We start from the raw sequence: 12269 nt of genomic DNA on the forward strand, positions 1-12269 counted from the left end.
CAATGATTGTGGCAATAATCATATCATTGCCCAAGGATTGTGGCAAATTGAGAAACGCTGTGAAACACAAAGAAGAACCGGAAACTCTGAATATTTTAAAACTTTTTGACCGGCACTTTTTGATTTGTTTAGGTGTGGTGGGTACGGGGTTAGGGTTAGGGAGAGCTGAGTAGTGGGTATGGGGTTGGGGTTAGGGTTAGGGTTAGAGCTGTGTGGTGGGTATGGGGTTAGGGTTAGGGTTAGAGCTGTGTGGTGAGTATGGGGTTAGGGTTAGGGTTAGGGTTAGAGCTGTGTGGTGGGTATGGAGTTAGGGTTAGGGTTAGGGTTAGAGCTGTGTGGTGGGTATGGGGTTAGGGTTAGAGCTCTGTGGTGGGTATGGGGTTAGGGTTAGGGTTAGAGCTGTGTGGTGGGTTTGGGGTTAGGGTTAGGGTTAGAGCTGTGTGGTGAGTATGGGGTTAGGGTTAGGGTTAGGGTTAGAGCTGTGTGGTGGGTATGGGGTTAGGGTTAGGGTTAGAGCTCTGTGGTGGGTATGGGGTTAGGGTTAGGGTTAGAGCTGTGTGGTGGGTATGGGGTTAGGGTTAGAGCTCTGTGGTGGGTATGGCTTCTATTGTCCGTGACTCGCCAGTTCTTGACATTTAGGACTGCAGTAGATGAACGTCGCAGAACGTTTTCTTTATGATGCTCAGATTCTCTTGCTTTTGGACAAACTGCAGCCTTTCTTTGGTAGTTCTGTTTTCCTTTGAGAGCCATTTCTTCACGTTATTAATTTTACTCGAGCGGGGAGTCGGCTTTCGGGTGTTTTTGCGCGGCGGTTAGACTGAATTTAAAGCCAGCTCTCGCTCTGCATGAGCCACACTGAGCTCGCGCTGAGGTGCTGAAGTGATACCGTTCAGAGCCCAGCGACATTATTGTAGCGTTATGTGGAAATGAAGGCAGACTCCCAACAGAAAGTGCAGTTCTCAAACTACTCCATTTATTTTCACTACTCTGTAGCTGGAACAAGCAGTAACAGATACTGTGAGGGTGATAAAGTAGTGTGGCAGAGTGTCACAGACTGCAGGAAAGATAAACCACTGTGGGCCTTGGTAACACCAAAATAGTTTTCAGTGTGTCGCCCCCCTTAAAAAGCTTTCCATTACAGGTCTCTCCCTATAACCAGGCTCCCCATTAGTCAAAAACAGTCCTCCCGCTGACGTCACAGATGCAGTTACAGTTCAGGGGCTGCAGAAGACAGAGCGCGAGAGACCCCCTAGTCACATGACCCACCTGGTTTCCCCAGTTCTGCCCAGCCGGTGTTACACAGCTCCCCCCTAAGTTGCCTCGTCCCCGAGGAGACCAACAAAGTCCTGAAAACGACGGGTGGTCTGCGCTGGCGTTGGAGTCTCAGCTGTGCAGGTGACCCAGGGCTGTCCGTGCCCGCAGGCAGAGGGTTGTCAGCTCTCAAGGGAGGGGAGCCCCCTGGTAAGGGAGAGCTGGGTCCGGACTGGAGGGGAGGGGAACTTTCAGGCAAGGGGGAGGCCCCCACCCCCGGTACAGAGCAAGTCGGTCCCAAGGAAGTACCAGCGGCAGTTGGGCGTACCAGAAACGATTCAGATCACTGTCTGCACGAGTTTATGAAAACCTTTTCATTTTCTTTATAGTAATTTGTGAATCTAAAACTGGGAATATAATGTCTGTCTTTTTATATCACTGCAATTTACTTCATGTGTTGGGAATTGGAGACCTTCTCTGTGGAAGTCCAGCACTTGGAAATCAGGTTGATTCACGCATTTGTTTTTTGGAGTTTTACTTTGAAGTGTACTTTTATGTAACTTCCTAGTTGGCTACTGAAACAGAAAAACAAAACGTGTAAGAAATACTTATAAAACCTGTCAAACAAATTGCTTTGGTTTAAAATAAAATAAATGTAATTGCTTTAAATTATCCTTTTTTTTTTTTTGAGATGAGCGGGGCGGGAATTCGTGGCTGGCGGTTGGGCTCCGGGAAATATTCCATGAGAATTTAAGCCCTGGTTGCAGTGCTGATCGTCAACTGGACCGCGAGCGTAGGGTTGAAACGCTCCACCAGGCCGTCACTCTGCGGGTGGAAGGGGGTCGTCCGCGTTTTGTGGATCCCCAGCAGCCGGCACATCTCCGAAAACACCTGGGATTCAATGTTCCACCCCAGGTCATTGTGGAGCTCCTGGGGCACCCCGAATCGTCTGAAGAACCCCTTCAGCAGTGCTTCAGACACTATCCCCGCTTCCTGGTCGGGCAGCGCGTAGGCTTCAGGCCACTTAATAAAGTAATCGAGGGGAACCAGGACGAATCGGTTCCCCCTGTCCGAGCGGCGGGAGGGGGTGGAGACGGGCCAAGGATTTCGACCCCAATACTCTCCATTGGACCGCTGATGGGAAACTGATGGAGGGGGCGTACGACCGATCCGAGGGTCCCTTGAGGGCGGTGTGGTTATCTCAGCACAGACTGCAGTAAAGATAAAGCAATGTGGGCCGTGGTTACACAAAAATAAAAGTGTGTACAACAATTAGGGGTCTTGCTCTCTCACCAGTCCCAAACCAAAAGAGAACGTTTTCAGCGAGTCGCCCCCCTTAAAAAGCTTTTCCATTACAGGTCTCTCCCTATAACCAGGCTCCCCATTGATCCAAAACAGTCCTGCCGCTGACATCACAGACGCAGTTACAGTTCGGGGGCTGCAGCGAGAGCATGCAGGACCCCCAAGTTACCTGACCCACCTGGTTTCCCCAGTTCCGCCCAGCCGGCGTTACAGTATTATCACTTTCCGTTCAGGGGTATTATTACACAAGGTATTTTGTATGACGCACAGTAGTATTATTTTCGGCCTATCGATATATTACTGTAGAAATAATGCATGCAATGTAATCCTGTGATGTCGATAGAATCACTGGACAACGGTGAACTATCAATCAAAAATGAATGAATGTCTATGTCAGCTGACAACTTGAGAACTCTGAGTGTAAGCAATTACCAGTGCATCACATAGCAACCGCCACGCCCACTTCCGGGTGTTTGAAAAAAAGTATTTTAGTCGTTTGTGAAGATCTTATATGTGATTACAGTATATTATATCATGCAGTGTCTGGTGGGGGGGGAGGGGGGGTCAGAAAGTGGAAGACACAATGGAGCATACAGGCCTATGAATGTCAGGGGGGTGGGGAGGGGGCTAGCTCCACGTGTGTCTTAAATTCCTGTTTAACTCTTTTTTTTTGTATTTTATTTTACAGGAAGTCCAAACACCAGAAAGAACTCCCTTTTGAATTAAAATAACAGGAGAAAAGTTCAATCAAATAAAAAAAAAAATAACCAATTAAATGAAGATCCATGCAAGCAGCTGTGTGTTGTGTTTATTAAGTGTCATTTGAATGACAACGGCAGAAATACCAACAGAATACACAGCGTCAAATATAAATAAAGGGTATATGAACTTGAAAAACAAATCAAGGACTAAATGAATGGTTCTGTCCTCCAATGAGGACAACAGCACTTAATGGGTTAAGCAGAACCCTGTTTCACATCTATGCCCATTGGCAGGTCTTGTATAAAGACAATCTGCTCAATGTCACCCCTGTCAATGTCTCTGCTCAGTATCACCCCATTGAAATGTCTGGGGCACAATATAACGGTGAATGGGGTCAATGCTTCTGATATCTCTGGTTAACATGACTCGCATTTAGCAGTTATAGAAGTGATTTTCACTGGCCTCAATTACAGTTGTGATTGTGTAATTCATAACTCATTCTAATTACAATGTAATTGCAATTGTAATTGAATTTGGCACACCTGTGTAATTTTAATTGCAATTGTACCATACAATTACCATGTAAGTAAGCTGCTGTACTGTATTGCACCGTCCCAAATATAAAGCAGGAGCAGCTTGGTGTTTCTGGTTTATATCATTGCAATGTGTTTTGCAGGTACAGTGTAATAGACTGTACATTGAAACTCTTTTTTTATTATTATGAATGAACACCTTTGTAATCATTGCCATGCTTAGTAGTATATGTGTGTTCCACAGTAAAACAGACATGCTTGTTGCATCACCGTTTGATATAATGCTTGTTTTTCTAGGTTGCTGGTTTGGCTTGTTTTTTGGGGAAGCAGTTACAAAATGAGCCCACTAGGTGGCATAGTTTTTTTTTCTTTCTTTTAATTAATGTGAGTGCAAATAAAAAGGTTTAAATAAAAAGTTATGTCTGCAGTCCCAGTCCAGCCCTGTCATTAAACCAAGCAGTTCAGATATTGGTAACGCTTTATTGTGAGTGTCATAAATAAGTATTTGATTAACATGCAATTAACCAGTTGCTTTAGTGACATGTTAATAAGCAGGCAGTCGATATGCCATGCATGTGTGTGTCTATCATTAGGCTGCCACTGGAGCTCATATTTAATATGCATGTTGAGTATGTTTTTGAGACTTGGTAGTTTTCTGCTCTAGTAAATAACAGACTTACACAGACTTGTATGTAGTGTTAGCGATATTATTCTCTCAGCTATCCACACCACCTCAATAATGCGCATTTAAACCCCATGAATGCCATTCAGAATCACGATTTCAACTTGCGATGATCGTGTGAATAGGGTATTAGTAGCTTTACACACCAGACTTTGTAGGTCTTTGTTTAGTGGAGTAGGAAACTACCATGTCTCAAAAAACATGCATATGAAATATGAGCTCCAATGGCAGCCTAATGATAGACACGCACATGCATGGCATATCGACTGCCTGCTTATTAACATGTCACTAAACTCCAGCAAATGGTTAACTGCATGTTAATCAAACACTTATTTATGCCACTCAAAATAAGATATTACTGGAATCATTTATTTCACCATCATAGGCTAAGTGGTGACCCTGGGAAAAACAGATAAGGAGACTTGTCAAGGTTCTGGAGATCTAGGACACTGAGGTTAGTGAACCCCAGTGCATCACACCCAAGTGGAGGGACCATTAAAAAAGACAAACCATCTACCAAACTAAAACTGTGGATCTCAAGCCTGCCCTTAGAAACGTTTAGGAAAACCATAGCAAAGTAACAAAGCCTAACGAAAGCGCGGTGAAGCGTAGGCAAGCATTGGAAAGAATAGCAAGGTATGGTAAAGTACATTCATAAACATCTCAACTGTGTTAAATGTACAGTATAACCATAGGAAAAGCAGGGTAAAACTACAAAATAAAGAGGTAAACATGTATAAGGGTCTGAGATTACATAGTGATCTACAGCTATGGCCAAAAGTTATGCATCACCTGGAATTTTAGAACTGAGACATATTAAAAAATATATATTAACATCATTTAGATCTTTTATTTAACGTCATCTAACCAAAGAAACTATAAAATTATTTCGCAAAAGTCTACCGGAAGCCATAATAGTTGTACAGTATTACATGTTTTTCAGTTCTTGTCAGTTTCTCGTTATGTATGGTAAACTACAAAGCGGTGTGTAATTCAATATGTTAACGTAACATTATTCAGCAGGTTTCATACGACTTTATAAAGCAAAATGAGTTCATTTATAGGGTGAGGCAAAACTTTTGGCCAGAGCTGTAGCTGCTTGAAAGAAAGACAAAAACTCTAAAGTTTACTCAAGTCATGACATCAAATACAACCCAGGAAGCAGGACGACGGGCTGCAAAGGGAAAATGAGTAAAAGTGCACTTCAGAAGCCTGGAAGCAGTTTCTTATTTCTTTGGTTTTTATGCTGAGTAATAAAGGCAGTAAGGAGCCCTGTGCCTGTGTGGCGCAGTGGCTGAGTGGATACAGGTGCGGGGGTGATGCAGTGTGGTAATGAAACAGACAGAGATGTTTGTAATCCAGTTTGGAAAGGGTTTATATTCTATATCCAGGTCTGGCGACCAAAACAATAATCCTCTGGCAATACACAACAATGTGTACTGCACGGGGTAGACAATAACGGGATTGCAGTCCCAAAGAATAAACTATAAATATCCGCCCCACAATAACACTGACACGGTCACCAGTCCTGGGTGCGTGCAGTAGTGCTCGTGGTGGGGGATACAGTTTATTTTGTGACAGTAGTGCAGTGCTGTTATTATTATTATTATTTTTTGTTTATTTAGCAGACGCCTTTATCCAAGGCGACTTACAGAAACTAGGGTGTGTGAACTATGCATCAGCTACAGAGTCACTTACAATTACATCTCACCCGAAAGACGGAGCACAAGGAGGTTAAGTGACTTGCTCAGGGTCACACAATGAGTCAGTGGCTGAGCCGGGATTTGAACCGGGGACCTCCTGGTAATAAGCCCTTTTCTTTAACCACTGGACCACACAGCCTCCTTCTAGCTTAGCGCTGGCCCTTGGCGACAGCTCCGGAATCGTGTTAGCCGTCTAGTAATTTACAAACAAGACAAATTACACACAGACAAACAAACAAAACACTCACGACGCTGTTCTTAGTACACGGGGTCTCTCACAGTCCTTCTCCGTTCAAAACACAAACCAAAGCAAAGGAACAGATTGTGATTCTCCAACCCCTTTTATGCCGTCACACATGACCCCTTGGTAAACGAGTGCAACCACCTCTCCAATCTGCAGCTGCCACGTCGTTTCCCTTCCGGGTCAATGCGTTACGGAGTCCCGCCCCTTTTCTAGCTGGTCGACTTCCCTTGAACCCTGGGAAAGAATTGTCAGGCCAGCCCATCCAGGGAACTCTGTTCTCGCTGCTTAGCGCCCTCACAGGTCGGGAGGGAGATTTACAACCAAGAATCAATGTATTTCTGTCACAGCCTGGTAAACAGACTTTCAAACTGACTTTCTCTGTGATGTTCTACAAGACCGTTTTATTTTTGCAGCTTTCAGCTTGCTGCAGTACCTCAAGAGGAAGTGGTTTCTGATATTAGCCAGACTGACAGGAAATAGACCAGGTCTGACAGGAAGCAAGGTTGTGACAAATAACAGAGGGTGTTTGGTGTGGGGGGGGATTGTGTGTGTGCGTGTGCATGTGTGTGTGTGTGTGTGTGTGTGTGTGTGTGTGTGTGTTTGGAGGAATGCATATAATTTAACCCGCCCCCCAAAAAAAATTGATCTAGGAGACATTAGGAGATATTTTCCAGCAGCCTCTGAAATTCTATTCCAATCACTGTGTCTCCTAAGGGTCTCTTAACAGGAATGTCAAATGGAAAGAGGATGATTGACGTTACTCTGGGTCAGGTCTGTGGGTGAATAGAGAGGGAGTTTCTAACAGCTATACAAAGCTGCCATCACAGAGGAAGGTGGAAGCTCGGTTTAACACGAAGCGCCTTTCTGTGAAGTCGCTTTTTCTATGCTGAACGATTTTTTTTTTTTAAAATAAAACCTTGTGGCTTTCAGAAGTGTAGCCCGTTTAAAATCGTCCCTGTCTCCTCCGCCGATTTCTGATTGGCTAAACCCCAGCCCCAAGCCCTGCCCCTGCTTCCTGCTCCCCGCTGAGATAGAAAAAAAAGGTAGCACAACAAGAAACCACAAAAACGCTGCACAGGAACAAAAGAAGAAGGAGAAATAAATAAATAGAGCAGAGGAGAGATAAGGACTGGCAGCTTCTGCGACTGCTGGGCAGCATCTCGAACTGGGATACTGATAGACACGGCACAGAGAGGATAACGAGAGAGAGAGAGAGAGAGAGAGAGGTATCGAGAAAAGAGCGGGGTAAGAGAAGGGAAAAAGCAACCGAGACAGAGAGCGAGAGAGAGAGAGAGAGAGATAGATAGATAGAGAGAGAGAGAGAGAGAGAGAGAGAGCGATGGGTATCGGTACGGAACTAGAGATCGAGCCCCAGGAACCCCAGCAGCCTGGCTCCAGTTTGCCAGAGGAGACCCCGCCAGCTCCCTCTTGCAGCATGGATGACAACACCCTGCTGAAAACCTACAAGTGGCACACCGGCACAAAGCCAGGCGTCGAGGGATTAAAAGCCGAGGGGGTGAGCGGGGAGAAGGGGGGCACCAAGTGGGCCAAGATGCAAACCTGGCGCAAGGCTCTCAGCGAGGACTCCGGGAGCGACAGTGCGACAAAGCGGAACAAAAACTTCAGCGCCACAGCGCCCCCTAGCAAAGCGGAGGACCCAGCCGGCGGCCATGAAAAGCCTCCCCGCAAGTCGCCCTTCAGGAGAGCCCTGTCCGAGCCCCCCGGGTCCATGATGGCAGTGATGAGTTCCAGCAAGGAGCAGCAGAGGAGCCCAGAGGGACAGTCCCCCAGCGAGGGGCCCCAGCAAAAGGGGGCCCTTCTCCGCAAGTACCTCAGATCGGTATCCCAGCGCTTCCGCAAGCCTCGGGCTCAGAACAAACCAGAGGCCACTGCATCCATGGACATCAGCACAGACGGTAAGGGCCTTGGAGTTGTATTATTTTATCATCAAAGCGCATTGCAGCCAATCATGTCCTGGAGGACCATTCTATTCCAGATTTAACAGGTAAAACGATACAAGTAACTGCTTCAGGGTCTGGCTGGAGGTTTAATTGGTTCAATTAAACAATTTAGAACAGGGTTGGAACAAAGAATGGCCAATTATGGACACCATGCACTACAGGTTGTCAGCTTTGATTTAACTTTAGAATGTGCAGGGCGTTTGGATTTTCCTTTTCAGTCCTGCTGGCAGTTCCTGTACTCTACCACTTGGTGGCGCTGTGTGCTATGACATTCTGGTGGTTGCAATCATGCTCAGTGATTCTTATTATTTTATTATAAGTCTGCTTTCACCAGAGCTTAGACTCTTCAGTTCTAGTTGCCTGCCATAGAGGAGTGTAACACAGGCTAGATAAGGCCAAGTATCTTCACAGAAGTAAGAGCCAGCGCCATCTAGTGTCTGCCACTTTGAGTGAAGTTTCCTTTTGTTTTGCTGGAACCAACTCATATAAAAACATGGCAAGCAAACAGAACAGAAGCACAGCTCCTGAGCTCATAGTTAGGGCTGTATTTATTTCACAGTAAAAAAATGACTCATTTCACAGCATTTCAAGAAGCAGTGTTGTCCCCATTCAAAATGTATAATTTTCTCTAGAGTTAATCTATACAACAATTGTTCCTAAATGTTTAAATGCTTACCTGAAAAACAGCAAATGCTAAATTTTCAAAAATTCTAAAGTCATTCTATTTTCACCATCCGTTAAATAGCAAACAGAATAAAACCATAAATAAATGTAAAGATAACTACAGGCATGTGAAATGTCCCCTTCTTTTACTGGACAGAGCAATCTTTAGCAGAAATATTTCCGATCTTCGATGCAGCTGCTTTTCGTTTAAGAAATCGTGCTGCTCTCTGCAGCGTGTTCAAGCATTTACCGGAAGCAAACTAAACCGGCTGCCAGGTTCCTGAATGTGACAGGCAGTGTGTCTGTAAAGCAAGCGTTTGCTGTATTTATTTGTAAGTGATAACAATTTGTATATTTACACTATTCTTTCAGAAATGGGAATTTTCACGGGGAACTCCATATTACACGGCAATGGGCCAGGTTCACGGAAATCATGAAATCTGTGACAACCGTGAAATACATGCAGCCTCACTCACTCATAGTGTAAACACCTCACCCAGAAAACAGCATTCGAGTCAATGCAAGAAGCAGCAGGCAGAATGACTGCAAAAATCATCCAAGGGTAAAGTGACAGTACAACACAGAAAGTGGAGCTCTGTATCATTCACCTGAGCACTGCTGGATTGCACCACTTGGTGGCACTGTCTGATATGACAAAAGCCCCTTTAGTGAGCGTAGGGATGAACAGTCTTAACCGATACAGGCGGTCTACATTATTCAGAGGAGATAGAAGTAACATTTCTAGCCATTTCATTTTTGTTTCCTCAACTATAAGTGTGGAATAGTGGTTAGGGCTCTGGACCGGAGGGTCGTGGGTTCAATCCCAGGTGGGGGACACTGCTGCTGTACCCTTGAGCAAGGTACTTTACCTAGATTGCTCAGGTAAAAACCCAACTGTATAAATGGGTAATTGTATGTAAAAAATAATGTAATTGTATGTAAAAATAGTGTGATATCTTGTAACAATTGTAAGTCGCCCTGGATAAGGGTGTCTGCTAAGAAATTAATAATTATAAGCTGTGCAATAGACCTTAGGAGAAAGATGTGATCACATATTTTTTGCAGAATTTTGTTTAATATATATTCTATGTTACCATGGCAACAGACCCCTAAACTGGAAACTAATAAATATTAGTTATGATATTAGTTCCGTTCATCCGCTGCATTCATAGTTATGTCTGCGCAACGCTGCTAAGAATGCAAACAGGAATAAGAAGTGAGATTACATCAACACTGCTTCCCCTTCTCTGAGTGTGCACTGAACAGCACTTTCCACTGTCGACAGCACGGCATGCTGGCACCTTTATCATGTGTGTCAGTGTTATTAAGCAACTTCATTAAGCAACATGATGATTTCAAAGATAACTCCAGGGCATATCAAGTACACAGGGAGATAACAGGCTTCTGGGCACATAAAACAAGAGAGCTTTATCCTAGCTCCCTGTTGCTATAGATATTATATATAAATAATTATCTCGCCTTCATGTTGTTTCCCATTCTCGTTTTGCTTCTGTTTTTCATCACATCTTTTATCAGCACGGTTCACAGCAATATCTACTAAGATGCTTCTAGTTAGTTACTTTTTGCCTCATCAATATGGTTCAAATCCCACCTCAGCCACTGACTCATTGTGTGACCCTGAGCAAGTCACTTAACCTCCTTGTGCTCCGTCTTTCGGGTGAGACGTAGTTGTAAGTGACTCTGCAGCTGATGCATAGTTCACACACCCTAGTCTCTGTAAGTCGCCTTGGGTAAAGGCGTCTGCTAAATAAACAAATAATAATAACTAACAGCCTGCTCCGGCTGCCACTAAACATCAAGAAGTGTCCTTGAAACCATATTGTCTGCTAGGGGTGTGCTGATACTTGTCACTCATACTCAGAATTGCTTTGTCAGCAGGTATTCACTAAACCCATTCATTAACATGTCAATTTCAAAACAAGAAAAGCTGTCCTTCCCCCACATTTACAATTGAGTACCACTCTCAAGTCCCGACCTCAGTTTACGGCCTGGGCACGGCAGTACAGCAGTACGTCAGCCCCCCGGATGAGCGGAAAATAATCTTCCAATTGGCTTTTAAAACACGGAAGTTAATTGCGATTGATTGGCGCTCAATTGCAAAGGTGAGGGAAGGACGGCTTTTCTTGTTTTGAAATCAACACATTAATGAACGGATTTATTGAGCACCCGCAGACAAAGCAATTCCAATTACGAGTATCAAACATCAGCACTGCTTATAATTCTAAGAAAACATAAAGAAGACTGTACAGGATGTATTTGTAGGGGAGTGTACAGCTCATGATGAGTGACAGGAAGTCAGCATGTTGCACTGAATCTGTGACGCTGATTCCTTTAACTGCATGCCATAGCCTGCTATCTGCTCATCCAGCTCCTCCTGGGAAGTCTGCGGCTACAAGGTGCAAGTGTAGGTGCCTCATTGTAGCTTCAGTGTGTCCCACAATGTGTGTGTTGCTTGCACAGGAAAATAAAATCGCCTGCCACTTCTATACACCTAATCATACTGTACCTTAAAGAAAACCGCCTGCCACTTCTATCATTACATTTAAAGCCTCAGTGTCCTGGAGTTGCATTTTACACCAATGGAATGTCCTGGAGCCTTCTATTTACAATAGTGGAAAGAAAAACACATCCATTAATGTCGAAACGTCGCTCCTGCTTGGAATAGGGGTCGGCTAGTTGAACAGTGAAGTGACAGTCGACCTCAGAAACTGCTGGTGGACTAATCGCACGTCATGGGATTGTGTAGTGCACATGCACACGCGTACATGTATACGGAATAGATAGATGTATGTATATGAATACATTGCTGTGTTTACTTTTCTTTCAACACAGCTGAAGAAGGGATTTTGTCTGCTTCTGCTTCCTGTTTGCTTCTGTTAATGTGTGCAATATATATTTTGCGAGAATCAATTACATTTATGAATTGCCCTGGTGAGAAACGTCAGAATCTATGTATCATTTGTATTAATATGCACATGCAGGTTGTATTTGTGTGCTACACATGTGTTTTCTTTTTTTGCATCTTGCAATACAAAAGTGTTCTCAATGCATCTGGTTTTTTTATTGATTAATTGTCCGACATATCTAATTGCACCGCACTCTCTTCGAGCTGATATAGTAAAAATACTTCAGTACAGTGCAAAAAACTCCACAGTTTCCCATAGTTAACGCAGTCCTGGGTTTGTATGACAGTTTTCTACAGTGTTT

General features: G+C 44.2%; 2 protein-coding genes across 4 annotated transcripts in view; both read left to right on the forward strand.

Moving 5' to 3' along the window:
* The window catches only part of LOC117968264 (uncharacterized), a 32036-nt gene extending 27821 nt beyond the window's left edge, over window positions 1-4215 (forward strand). For 2 of the 3 annotated variants that reach the window (XM_059008070.1, XM_059008069.1), the window contains exon 9: window positions 1943-3089. In XM_059008070.1, the coding sequence (XP_058864053.1) occupies window positions 1943-2005 (63 nt within the window). In that variant the 3' untranslated portion in view covers window positions 2006-3089. Of the gene's footprint in view, window positions 1-1942; window positions 3090-3241 lie in introns of those variants that run through there. The other variant, XM_059008071.1, reaches the window with a different exon arrangement.
* Window positions 4216-7479: 3264 nt separating this feature from the next.
* The window catches only part of LOC117402058 (ras GTPase-activating protein nGAP), a 31529-nt gene continuing 26739 nt past the window's right edge, over window positions 7480-12269 (forward strand). The window contains exon 1 of the mRNA XM_059008150.1: window positions 7480-8333. Coding sequence (XP_058864133.1) covers window positions 7757-8333 — 577 coding nt within the window. The 5' untranslated portion in view covers window positions 7480-7756. The remainder of the gene's footprint in view (window positions 8334-12269) is intronic.

Source organism: Acipenser ruthenus, chromosome 36, assembly GCF_902713425.1.
Source record: "Acipenser ruthenus chromosome 36, fAciRut3.2 maternal haplotype, whole genome shotgun sequence".
NCBI classification, from domain to species: Eukaryota; Metazoa; Chordata; class Actinopteri; order Acipenseriformes; family Acipenseridae; genus Acipenser; species Acipenser ruthenus.